This window comes from Frankliniella occidentalis, unplaced genomic scaffold (assembly GCF_000697945.3).
Source record: "Frankliniella occidentalis isolate FOCC.00 unplaced genomic scaffold, Focc_3.1 Scaffold527, whole genome shotgun sequence".
NCBI classification, from domain to species: Eukaryota; Metazoa; Arthropoda; class Insecta; order Thysanoptera; family Thripidae; genus Frankliniella; species Frankliniella occidentalis.
The window spans coordinates 31521-43522 of record NW_026267644.1 but is presented as its reverse complement, the minus strand read 5'-3'; the positions used below and the strand labels follow the sequence as shown (position 1 = coordinate 43522).

General features: G+C 36.3%; 3 protein-coding genes across 6 annotated transcripts; 2 read left to right on the top strand and 1 right to left on the bottom strand.

The window, feature by feature from the left end:
- Positions 1-265: 265 nt before the first annotated feature.
- Positions 266-2434, top strand: LOC113217928 (tRNA (uracil-5-)-methyltransferase homolog B-like). Of its 2 annotated transcripts, none has more exons than XM_026438021.2 (8): positions 266-467; positions 549-806; positions 881-1045; positions 1122-1363; positions 1445-1659; positions 1742-1884; positions 1973-2051; positions 2137-2434. In XM_026438021.2, the coding sequence occupies exons 1-8, from the start codon at positions 387-389 to the stop codon at positions 2364-2366; spliced, it is 1413 nt and encodes a 470-aa protein (XP_026293806.1). In that variant the 5' UTR covers positions 266-386; the 3' UTR covers positions 2367-2434. The 2 variants fall into 2 exon arrangements, with proteins under 2 accessions (XP_026293806.1, XP_052131120.1); XM_052275160.1 differs by having other exon boundaries at positions 1427-1659.
- Positions 2407-7093, bottom strand: LOC113217925 (TELO2-interacting protein 1 homolog). 2 transcript variants are annotated; one of them, XM_026438018.2, is made up of 14 exons: positions 6948-7093; positions 6501-6844; positions 6289-6425; positions 6015-6195; positions 5752-5932; positions 5539-5685; positions 5035-5443; positions 4411-4955; positions 3972-4319; positions 3532-3880; positions 3119-3443; positions 2805-3033; positions 2616-2723; positions 2407-2534 (listed from the first exon to the last, which is right to left on the bottom strand). In XM_026438018.2, the coding sequence occupies exons 2-14, from the start codon at positions 6749-6751 to the stop codon at positions 2436-2438; spliced, it is 3309 nt and encodes a 1102-aa protein (XP_026293803.1). In that variant the 5' UTR covers positions 6752-6844; positions 6948-7093; the 3' UTR covers positions 2407-2435. The 2 variants fall into 2 exon arrangements, with proteins under 2 accessions (XP_026293803.1, XP_052131119.1); XM_052275159.1 differs by having other exon boundaries at positions 6289-6420.
- A 55-nt stretch (positions 7094-7148) lies between these two features.
- On the top strand, positions 7149-11402 carry LOC113217926 (probable ATP-dependent RNA helicase DDX20). 2 transcript variants are annotated; one of them, XM_026438019.2, is made up of 9 exons: positions 7149-7298; positions 7395-7681; positions 7765-7938; positions 8035-8233; positions 8312-8486; positions 8585-8733; positions 8837-8942; positions 9036-9186; positions 9281-11402. In XM_026438019.2, exons 2-9 carry the CDS (start codon positions 7417-7419, stop codon positions 10633-10635), a joined length of 2574 nt encoding a protein of 857 aa, XP_026293804.1. In that variant the 5' UTR covers positions 7149-7298; positions 7395-7416; the 3' UTR covers positions 10636-11402. The 2 variants fall into 2 exon arrangements, with proteins under 2 accessions (XP_026293804.1, XP_026293805.1); XM_026438020.2 differs by having other exon boundaries at positions 7158-7304.
- The last annotated feature ends 600 nt before the right edge of the window (positions 11403-12002 follow it).

Sequence of the window (12002 nt, the reverse complement as noted above, 5' to 3'; positions counted from 1 at the left end):
TCAGTATTCGAACCGACAACCAACCGCGTCCCGGGCGCGCGCTCTATCAACTGAGCCAATGATGAGGCTTTGGCATAGGTGAAGCTTATCTCCGATGTGGCTCACACCCCGAAACATATGGCAGTTCCGGAGATTAATGTACACACAGCTCCAACCAATATGTCCCTGTTAATGTCCACAGAAATGTGGCCACAAAGCCGGCGGCCACAGTCAGCAAAATAAAAGTGGAAGCACGTCCGTATAGAGAGAAAGAGAGGGAGGGGGGGGGGGCACTTGCAGTGCGGATACTCCAAGCAGACGGCAGACGTAAACAATGTCACGTTCGCATTAAAAAATACAAGTTTTATGATTTCAATTGAAGAGTCTTCGAATTCAAAACATTCACTATGTTCCAGCGTGTTTCAAAGCAACTTTTGCGTCATGAAACACTGCTCCAAATAAAACGCTACTATGCATATAAAATAGTTGTAAGCGGATTGGCATTATCATATGGGCACTATAACCTCCTCCAGCATGTTGTAAATTGTGCCTCAAACTTAAATTTTCAGAGGATTCAGCCCCTTCAAAGGAAAACTAATAAAATTGAAGACATAAGTGCTGAAAATCAGGGTGAAGCCATCAAAAATGCAGTTTACCCATTATGGAATGTCCCGTACAGTGAGCAGCTCGAGTTGAAAAATGATTGGATTTCATATGTTATCTCGCAGTACTACTCAATTTTGGATGGCCACCTGAAAAATAATGCAAAAGCCAAGCATCGGCCATCACTACCCTCTAGACCTCGTGTTGAAAACATCTGTCCGTCAGTGAGTAGGGGCTTTATTGACTTTTTGACTAATTTAGATTTTGTAGAGTTAGTGAAACGACCGCTTCTTTCCAGCCAATTATTCATGAATATAGAAATAAAGAAACTTATATGGTTAGAACTGGAGTTGATGGCAACCCGAAAACGGTAGGTTGGATTGCGGGTAACACAAGTGGGCAGTATGTTTGTGTTCCACCAGTTCAAGGTATAGCTGCTCCTCAACACGTAAAATTTGCCAAGGTAATACCCAAACCTGCCTGTGTTATTCATTCAACCATAAGATGATTCAAACTTGTAATCCTAAATTTATTTGTAGGCCTTCCAGGATTACATAAGATTATCAGATCTTCCTGCTTGCCATAACTTTTCGGAAGGGGGAAACTGGACACAAGTCCAAGTTCGTTCTAATCAAGATGGAGATGTTATGGCTTTAATTAAGATACATCCTCAACAGCTTACACAAGTAGAAATAGAAGATGAGTGTAAAAATATTACGGAGTATTTTACAAATGGTCCTGGTTCCATTTGTAAACTCTCTTCTCTTTATTTTCAGTCAAGGTATAATGTTATGGAATTCTTTTATTGATTCCAATTTTGATTGACTGTCTATGAATTTCTCAGTGGTTATTTTTTATCCAGCCCTTATACCAATGCTTCTGGGAGGCTAGCCCCTTATCAACTGTTGTTTGGAGAAAAGTATCTCATGGAAAAAATTAGTGGATGTGTGTTTGCTCTTTCTCCAGCATCATTTGTCCAATGTAACATAAAAATGGCTGAAATAATGTATGACAAGATTTTCACTGCTGCTAAATTGTCTCCAGAAACGTCCGTCCTTGATCTAGGTTGTGGAATAGGTAAGAATTTGTTTTCCTTCTTGAACAAGATACATTACAGACCATGCAACTTTTCATTCCTTTCCTTCAAATCAATTTAAAGGAACTATATCGATTCTTGCTACACCATTTGTCCGTGGAACAGTGGGCATTGATATGTGTGAAGAGGCAATACAAGATGCAAAATCAAATGCTGGTCTCAATAACATACATTCAGCAAACTTCATTGCTGGAACAATAGAATCAGTAAGTACACATCTAGGTTTTCAGATTTCAATAACATTAATAGGTTTTGCAATGAAATAAATATGGTACTCTGCCAATTTCTATTTAGAAACTTAAAAGTGCCTTGAAATGGCTTCAACCATCTTCAGATGTCGTGGCAATTTTAAATCCTGGTAGATGCGGAGTTGGTAAGTTACTTCAATAACTTTCATAAACATCTTTTTACATTGTTTTGTAAACAAAACATAATGATATGTTGTGTTTCCCTAACAGAGACATCTGTTTTAAGAGCTCTAAGAAGTACCCCGCAAATACGAACAGTAATTTATGTGGCATGTGAACCTAATCACGAATGGGTCATTCGAAACGTGTTAGCGATTATCAGACCAGAGGGTAAGAAATGTAAGGCTCCTCCCTTTAAATTTAAATCTGTAATACCTGTTGACATGTTTCCATTAACAACACATGCTGAATTAATAATGAAATTCTCACGGTCTTCGTAAAGGACTGTCAAGGTTTTAAAAAATTGAAAACAAAATAAAATATTCACAGCTATGAAAAGCCTTTGAGAGTTAAGGTTGTATTTCTTTCAAGTCCTTTTTAATCACTGGTAAGCCCAACAGAATGTGCACATTTTCTTCACAGTCTTGGTGTGTTGATGGATACGGCAGCTGTGGACAGGCAGGATACACAATTATAGGGTGAGTACCTAATCACTATACAGAATATTGAATGATTTTGATAAGTCCCACCTTAAGAGGTTCTGCAAGGTGAAATGGTGTCCACCATGTAACAAGACCCCACCATACTGCGTCTTCATCTAAACTCTGCAGGGACTGTATAAGTGAGACAGAAGCGGCCTGTGGAATTGTAGAGTGAAGAAGAGGGTAATAGCAGGAGAACACCATGTCAATGTAATACACATCACAAAAAAAACTCACCTGTAAGGGAGGAGGCTGAAAGCAGCTCAGGTACAACAACGAAACGCTAAGCAAACAATAAAAATCCTGTCCTCTTACTTGTAGATGGCAACTTAAAGAACCTAGTCCTGACAACAGTGATAATTGAGTCTTATATTTTTGTGAAAACCGATAAGCTGATGCACTATCTTTCAAGTAGCTCTCATTAGCACTACTTTTTAAATATTTAGCTATTTGAGGAAATATTTCCCTGAAAACAAAAACAAGAATGAAAAGAAGGAATTGAAAATTTAATTAATCTAAAAATAGAAGAAACCTGCATTGAAGAGACAAACCTTAAAGTACGAGCCATAAGAAAGTCTTTTGCTGTTTTTGCCATTGTTTGTAAAAGTTGAAATGCTGTACGAATTATCAGTGGGGGCTGATTTGCATTGAATCTTCCCACTAAAGGAGCCCATATGAGATGTACAATAGGTAAAAGAGTATCTGTGTATGGTTCCAAGGCCTTTAAACCCACTTCTAAAGTTCTCATGGCTAAAAATTGGTGTTCAACAATGTGACTAGGAATGAAATGAAGACATCGTTTTAGAACTAAAACTAAAAGATCGGCAAGTTCCGGAATTTTTTCCTTCTTCTCTTCATTGGTGTCAAAAGGAATATCTAAGGATTGAAGCAGATGAAATGAGATCAGAGATCAAGAAAATTAGCAGATTAATCATTACTCAATCTTGTAATTCCAAACACATACCTCCTTTGTCATTTGCTAACACATGAGGTTGCATCTTTGAAGGCAATTCTTCACCTGGATTTCTGAGTGTTTCAGTTTCTTCATCCGAATCTTCACAGGAAACAAATTTTAAATTTTGCTGATATTCTTTAAGTTTTTTAACAGCAGTCCATTTACTTTGCTTTGAGCCTAAATCTATAATTAAGGACGAATTCCCAGTGAAGTTCTCATCCAAAACTTCTCTTATTGGATTTTGAGCATAATTACTCGGTTGGAGCCATTGCTGGACACCATGAGCAAATGTAAGGAAAACACGTAGATGTGCCTCATTATTATGACAATGCATTTTATCACCACTCAACTGCAACACCTAAATACAGATACAAATACATTAAATATCCCTTAAAATTAACGAGTTTATGATTGATTGATTGATTGAAAATTATGAGAAAACCACATACATTCACAACAATATTGTGCAACCCTACAGCAATTTCTGGTGAAGAATGGAGCAGAATAAGACTCAATGCACTGAAAACACCCATCTGCTCATTCACATGCTTGAGACGAACACTCATAGAATGAGACAAATAATCCATATTTTTAGAAATCAATGCTATGATGTCAGAATTGTATCCACATATATGGGCGACTCGTGTCAATGCTCGTCGGCCCGAAAGAGCAATGCAGCTATTAGCAGATCCTGCTTTTTCCACTAGAGGGTACAGAATACGCAGTAGATGTGTTTGTGCTTTATCTTCCCCCATTACATACATGCAGCAACTAATACCCTCAGTCAACAAACACTCCTGAGGAAATTAGAAAATATAGAAGAGGATTACAATAAGAAACTATTCATCATTTTACACAATTCTCTATGCACACAAGAAGAGTACTTACAATTGCAATGTTTTGCTGAATTATTGACACTGTGGAGATGGAGCTAGAATTTCCTTTGACAGGCCAAACATCTGGGTTCATATAGACCTCAAGCAATGATGCAGCCAGCTCTTGAGCACTTTCATTTTTTGATTTTGATGCTGAGAGTAACAGAATGTTGAGTAAAAGAATTGATTCCTTTTTGAAATGAAGCACTGAGTGGAAAGTGTCAACAAGTTGTGACCCAAGAAGATCAAAGACACCCATAGAATTATCAGTAACAATTTCACACAGTTGTTGAACATTAGAAAGAACAGCTGTGTCAATGTTGTATCGTAAACGGGTCCATGGAACATGCAGGTTATCACATCTTTCAGGAATTAATTCTCTCATTGTGTGTTCATTGCTCACGTTCACACCAGAACAATCAAGGGTGACCACATGAAGCAAGGATAGTGTGAGACGTTGCAAGTGAGCTGAACTACTTAAAACATTTCTCATTGAGTGACGCAATAACTGCACGTAACCAGACAGGAGTGTTATTGATGAGGCCCCTCGAGTACTTCCTGTAAATATTTATAACCATTTAATTAAAGTATTTTAAAATATTCCCATGGAGTTGAAATATTTTTTTCAAGTACAAACCTTCCTCTTGAACTAAACGAGGGAGTCTTGTCAGTAGCATATAAAAATTTTCTTCAGCCAATTGTATAAAGTCATAGCTGTTTTGATCTGCGAATATATCAGTTAGCAGTTTTATAGATGAGAGGCTTTCTTCTCTAACTTCAACATTTTCATGAACAGACAGAGCAACTAAAGCATCCAACACAGGGGCAAGGCCTTCTTTTAATGAGACTGGACAGCGAGATAAAATGAGAAAACAGGAATATGATATGACCTTGCAAACTTTTGTATCAGAATGCTCATGCCGTTCCCCAATTTTGGAGAGGTAAGGAATAAGGTTTGAGGCCATTTTCTTTCTCCATTCTGTGGTGCGGCCTTTAGATGACTCAATTAATCTTTTGGCACTAGCAGCAATCCTAGAAGTGGGTTCCTGAAATAGATAAATGGCTCTGAAGTCTATGTAGCTCCAAAAAAATATACATTGCTTAGGCATTTCTGTTTTACAACAACAGGGAGTATGTGTACCTGAATAGGCTTTGAGCTAACTTCTTGAGAAGTCTTCTCAGACATCTTCTGAAGGGCTGCTATCATTTTTGAGGCATCTTCTACATCAGTTGTGATGTAATCTTCCATAACAAGAGCAATCATAGAGCTGAGAGTAAATAAAGCTGTCTGCAAATTGAAGCACAACTGTTAGTTCTGGAAACAGATTTTACTTTCTGTATAGCCAATACTTACTGATAAAAGCTTTTTTCCTTGGGTTATGTCTCCAGAAACAATGGACATCAATTTTGAACACGCACCAGGCAAAATAAATTGGAATATATCTGCAACCACTTCACGTTCCCATGGAGACCTTTTATCGGGTCCTTGCAGGGGCACTTGCATCAATGCTAAAATTACTTCCAAAGAGCGAACCCTGAAGGAATTATAAGAATAAATGACACCAGGTAAATTTTGAAAATGTTATTTAGGTACTTGCAAACATGTATGGGACTCACCTTAGAGATCTGTAGCGCTCATATACAGCCAGTCCAAGACAGGTATAGGTAATTTGACATATTTCAGGAATATTATCTTTCACATAATAACTATCTTGAACATCAAATGGCATATTTTTTATGATTTCAAATGCGCAGTTCATTACACTAAGTTTCAACTCTTCCGATGAACTACTTTTAACTGAAAGATTTAATATGGGGATTAGGATTTTGATACAACAGGAACACATTCTCAAAATTTAAAACTAGGGCACAAGGCTTTCAAGGTTATTACTCATATTTGGAGAATCTTTGTCAAATATCACAATCATCAACTGTTTCAAAATTTCTTTGATGGCAGAAACATTTGAAATATGTATTTGGATCAGCACCAAATTCACACTTTCCAAGAGAATTGTTTTTAATTCTTCACTGAAAAGAAAAAGTTATGATTGCCTTGAAATATATATGGCGGGGAAATATAAGATCAACATCACGCATACGTACTTCTGTGTGTCGTTAGAAACCTGTCCCATTATCGGTACAATGATGTATGGATGGAGTTTCTGTAAGACATGACTGGGGATGGTTGGAATAGATTCTTTGATTCTTAGAGCTGTTTCCTTAGTACAACCATTCATCAGTTGTGTTATCATGGGATCTAGCAACTCAACTGTACTGGCTAATTGAGGTGAAAACTTTTCCATTGTAATGGACGAATTACACAAATGTTGGTAGAAAAAATGTGACACCGACATCCACTTCAATAGTTACATATCGTATAGTTCGTTAGAAGGAAAGAAGTGTCATTCCTACATAATGATACTGACAGGGCAGAAAATTCTTAAAATCTAAAACAGAAGAGACACAGAAGAGGTTATGATGTCCATGGGCTTTGTTCAAAGCTAACATTCATTACAAAATAAATACATTGGCCCGCTGACAACTGCTTACCATGAAAAATAAATAAATTGAGATCTCGTATAGATCACTGCTCTGTTCTTTTCAATAGATAGAGAAGGATTCTTTTCATTAAAACCCAGCCCCAGGCCTTTTGTTATTATCCTTTCTGCTTCATATTCAGGTTCATATTTCAACACATCGTGGGTTATTTACATTGCTTTGATGTTGTTCGTAATTTGGACGTTTCTCTAGATTTACGTAGATTTACTTACTGTCATATCTCTTCCTCCATTCAAAGAAGCCCCATTGTATTTTCCATCCATTCCATAAAGACTGAAGAGGAAGAATTTTCGTTACAGTTGCAGTTGTGTAGGCTCACTGTTGAACCATATGACTTCAGAGGTTAGGGTAGTATACTGTAGATTTTCAATTATGATTCTTGTCGTATTCCTTTGATTCACAAATTATAATCGATTTCTTTCCTTTTATATTATTTAGTCATAGTCACTTAAATCCAACCATGGTAAGAACAGAAACTCCCAAGGAAAGCTCACCCCCCAGTTCAGAAATACCGTTAACAGAAAACAGGAGAAAATCATTGAAATTAGCTCATGATTTAGATAAAATTGATATATTACGAACTCAAGACATCTTAACTACTGACGATGTCGAATTCAAGAATCTGTTATTACCTGAGTTCATTTTACGCGGGTTAACGGCTGCTAATTTTTATCGACCCTCTCCTATTCAGTTGCGGTCAATACCACTTCTGCGCCTTGGCTTAGGTATGTGTTTTCCAACCACTGTACACTTTTTATTTAATATTGTCCAGCACATATATTGATTCTTGATACTTGTCAAATTTCAGATCTCATTGTGCAGTCCAAAGCTGGTACTGGAAAGACATTAGTTATAACTTTAGCTGTACTAGAAACGGTGAATTTAAAAAGCAAAAGACTGCAAGTTATTGCTGTAGCTCCTACCCGAGAAATAGCTCTTCAAACAAAACATTTTATCTCTATTGTCAGTGCTGACATAGCAGGTGCGTGCTAAGTTCTAGATAGTCAATTCTCTAAATAAATTACTGCTGTAAAAGTTTTAAAATTCATTTTTTTTTCTTTTTTGCTTCTACTGATAGTGAGAACAGAAGTATTTATTGGTGGTACATCTGTGAAGGAAGACAAAAAAAATTTATTGGGATGCCAAGTAGCAATTGGTACACCCGGACGTTTGAATAGTCTAATCGAAAGTGGAGACATGTCTCTTTGCCATGTAAAACTATTTGTCTTGGATGAGGCAGATAAGCTTATGGAAAAGTCAATTTTTTCTCAAGTCAAGTAAGTTTTCAAGACAAAAAGAATGTGTTTTGTTTTTTGTGTTTCCTAAATGCATCAATGATTTATTGTTATTTGAAGGTCTATATCTAAATTGCTGCCTGCAAGTAAACAGACAATTTTGTGCAGTGCAACATTCCTACAACCAGTTAAAGAGTATGTAGTAAAGCACATGAAGGAGCCATTTTGGGTCACACCTGAGAGAGCAAGCCGCCTACAGCCTGGCAATTTTGACCAGCAGAAATCGTCCCAAACAGTATGCTTACTTAAACTTTTACCATCACATCTACTTCCATAAAATCAAATAATCTGTAAGTGTGATTTTGTTAATGAACAGTTAATTCCCAATTTTAGGTTTTGTTGGGTGTAACACAATTCTTCAAAGAAGTACCTAACCACAGCCAAATTGTCAGAAAATTAAAGTTTAAACTAGAAGAAATTCTGGAAATATTGTCTGGTCATTCTTTCACCCAATGTATAATATTTTCTAATTACCAAACCAGGTAAGATAATATTTTATACAAGATTAAGATTTGTAAATTAATCATAAATTGATTCATGTTTGTGTGTAATTTTTGACGAACTCAAATATGATCTCCTTTGTAGGGCAGAGACCATTTGTCATCAACTTGTGTCTAATGGTTGGCCAGCAATTAGTGTTAGAGGCCAGGATGAACAATCTCACCGAACTGCCACCCTAACATCCTTCAAGGTTAGTACCACCTTTTCAAATCTAATCTAATTTAATTTATTTTGTTAGCAATATTTTACAACATGTATAAATTTCTCCATTTTCAATTTTCAGGAATTTCAGTCCAGGGTCCTTTTGACCACTGATGTTATGTCAAGAGGGGTTGATTTCAGAGGTGTTGACTTAGTGATTAATTTAGACATCCCATATGATTCTGCTACCTATCTTCACAGGATGGGCCGGGCAGGCCGATTTGGTTCTTATGGTAACTTTCTTTACAGTACTTTATTCATATATTTTTAATCTTATTATCAAAAATCTTTTATCTGACAACAAATTTGTTTTTCGGTTTGTTTTAGGCTGTGTTATAACTCTTGCTTCAAAGGGAGAAGAAGTTGAAGCATTCAGGAAAATTTTATCTGAAATAAATGACGCAACAGTCTATGCTTTGCCTTCAGACTTAAGCCTCATCAAAAAAGATGGTCAATTTTTAGACATTGTTTTTGGACCCTCTCTCAGTGTACTAGATAACCCTTCAGAAAATAATGGGGAGGTAAATGAACCACATTCTCCTGATGGTGTTGGCCCAGAAGTTCAGAAAACTGATAGCAGTACCAATGTGGAGAAGGTGGAGATGAAAACTGAAGTACAAAATCTTATTGAAATCAATGCTGAGTCTGCTGAAACCAAGTCCCTGTCAAACTTGAAAGAAGGAAACCCAGGCAGGGAAATTCCTAAGTCTTCTTCTGAAAGCACTCAAAATGTTGTAGTTGAAGGATATTGTCTTAAGACTGTCAGCCAACATGGGCCCAAAGCAATAGAGTGTGATAGTCGAAAGGATGAAGCTATTCAGCAAGCTTCTGCTCAGCTGAATGAAGTCTTGTGTATGTCAAAGCGGAATGTGAATGTAGGACTTCGTTCTCTTGAAGAGTTGGAAGAAAACTACACCCATTGGATTGCTGGTAATAATAAGGATTATAGTAGAGAAGTTACATCTTTAACGAATGAGCTGAAGATTCCAGATTGGTGGGCATCTGCCAATCTTGTTTTGACTGCTGCCAAGTTACAGTTACAAGAGCTGAAAGAGAGTTCAGTTAGTAGGTCCAATCTCAATGAATTAGTTGGTAATTACTCATCAGATTCATCTGAAGAACGGGGTAGTGAAAGAGTCCAGGAAAAAATCACTAAAAAAGTTTGTGGGAAGAAAGAAAAAAAATTGAAAGGTGGTTCTTATCATAAGAAGTCAAAAAGTAAAGCTGATACTCATTGCTCTGGTTTGTCATCTCAAAACAATAGAGAGACTTTGGAACTTCAGGGATCTACATGGCTATGGGATGAGAGCTCAAAGCTGTACTACTTGTGGGACTCTTCTCTTTCTGTCTACCATTTGTATAATCCAGAGTTAGAATGTTATTTTAAGTGGGAACCTGGGACAGATAGATATTTTAAATGGGACAATCTCTTACAGGAATATAGATTGTGGGATTATGCTTCAAACTGCTACTGTGGCACAAAAGAGACCACATCCAAAGAAGCTAAATCAAAATTCCTCTCTGCCAACTCAAACAAAAACACTGAAAGCACGGGACATGTGTACAACCAAAATTATGTTCAATGGTTCTCTCTTTGGAACAAACATTTAAGGCAGATGGGCTGGCAGGTTTATCAAGTAGAGTATTTGAACAATTTGTGTCACAAATTCCATAATCTCTAATGTCTCATGTTCATGTTGTGTCTCATGCCTTCTGGCATTTGTGTATGTGAGGTACTTCCCTCTTCAGTTTTGAAGAGCATTCATCTAATAGGAATAAGTATTTTTTTTTTTATTTTCCATCTTTTTCAATAGAACAAGAATTTCAAAAAATGTCTACAGTGAAAATTGTCATAAGATGACATTTATCTATGGGAAAGTAATGCTGAAATTTAACAGACATAAAAATCATGGTCAAAAGAATATTGTAAAGCTTTGGTTTTCTCTGTGTTTTGCCCGTAGTTGTACTGCACACAGAAATCAAAGAACATCTTAGATATTTAAAAAAAAATGTATCTTAAGTGGCTGAAGACAAGCTAATACTTGAACTCTATGCTATGATTAATATGTTTGTTTACTCTACTAATGAAAAATGTTGGGCAAAGGGGATATGTATTACAAGGCAAATCTAAGGCAGAATAGGGCTTTGGTTAAAAGTATTTACTTTAGGATTTTGATTGCTCCAATAGGTTCCTATAAACCCCACCGTGCTTTCAAAACAATTCATGTGGAGCAAGAAATTATGGTTTAATATTCCAGCTGTTGGGCTAGGGAGCAAAGTCTGCACATAGACAATGGGATAGATCAGATTAAATGATGAACTACAGACAAATAATGTGCAATGAATGTTTTTGGAATGTTTCTAATATATTTCTCTAACAGCTTTCTATGTGAAAGATTACTAGTAAATGTAACTGAAAAATAAAACAGCGGAATGTTCTATCAGAAAATGCTTTTTGTTCTCTTTTTTCCCCTAATGTGACAGTTATTTTCTTTTGTTCATAACTATTTGCCGCCTCCAATGCTTACCAGTCATCCAACTCAAATTAAGAAACACAACTCATAAATTGTGTTGGGCAGACTCATTATTGTTGATAAAGACACAATGGCTTTCATTCAGCCAGATAAATAGCAAGCACCTTATAAACCATTACCCAAAATGCAGTAACTGTAAAGAAATATTCAATGAATTTTCAAAAAGCTTTGGTCATTTGCTCTGTAATAGCTTTTAAAAATAAACTAATGCAAATGAAGAAAGTCACAGCCTATGATAAAATAAAAACTAAGAACATAGCATTGCTATTTTGAAGGCTAGTCTCACTCATTTATGTTGTTCAGAAAACCCACAAAATGCTTTCATGTCATGTTTTGGACACAAAAGCACTGTTTATACACTTGCCTCCAAAAGTATCACAGACAGGACTTAAAACAGCAAAGTTAAGCACCAACACTTACAAATATTCTTTCCAACTTCTCAACAAATAGGTAATTCTCTTTATATGTAAAAGATAACTGCACAGCATATTTCCATTTAAAAATAAAAATATTTT

Bases quoted from the DNA above. Each gene is read 5' to 3' on its own strand.
- LOC113217928 (XM_052275160.1), top strand. From the start codon at position 387: ATGTTCCAGCGTGTTTCAAAGCAACTTTTGCGTCATGAAACACTGCTC. The intron at 1,046-1,121 runs GTAATACCCAAA...ATTTATTTGTAG, and splicing joins AACACGTAAAATTTGCCAAG to GCCTTCCAGGATTACATAAG. The intron at 1,660-1,741 runs GTAAGAATTTGT...ATCAATTTAAAG, and splicing joins TGATCTAGGTTGTGGAATAG to GAACTATATCGATTCTTGCT.
- LOC113217925 (XM_026438018.2), bottom strand. From the start codon at position 6,751: ATGTCGGTGTCACATTTTTTCTACCAACATTTGTGTAATTCGTCCATT. The intron at 3,881-3,971 runs GTATGTGGTTTT...ATCTGTATTTAG, and splicing joins TGCACAATATTGTTGTGAAT to GTGTTGCAGTTGAGTGGTGA. The intron at 3,034-3,118 runs GTTTGTCTCTTC...TTTTGTTTTCAG, and splicing joins CTTATGGCTCGTACTTTAAG to GGAAATATTTCCTCAAATAG.
- LOC113217926 (XM_026438019.2), top strand. From the start codon at position 7,417: ATGGTAAGAACAGAAACTCCCAAGGAAAGCTCACCCCCCAGTTCAGAA. The intron at 8,234-8,311 runs GTAAGTTTTCAA...TGTTATTTGAAG, and splicing joins TCAATTTTTTCTCAAGTCAA to GTCTATATCTAAATTGCTGC. The intron at 9,187-9,280 runs GTAACTTTCTTT...GGTTTGTTTTAG, and splicing joins AGGCCGATTTGGTTCTTATG to GCTGTGTTATAACTCTTGCT.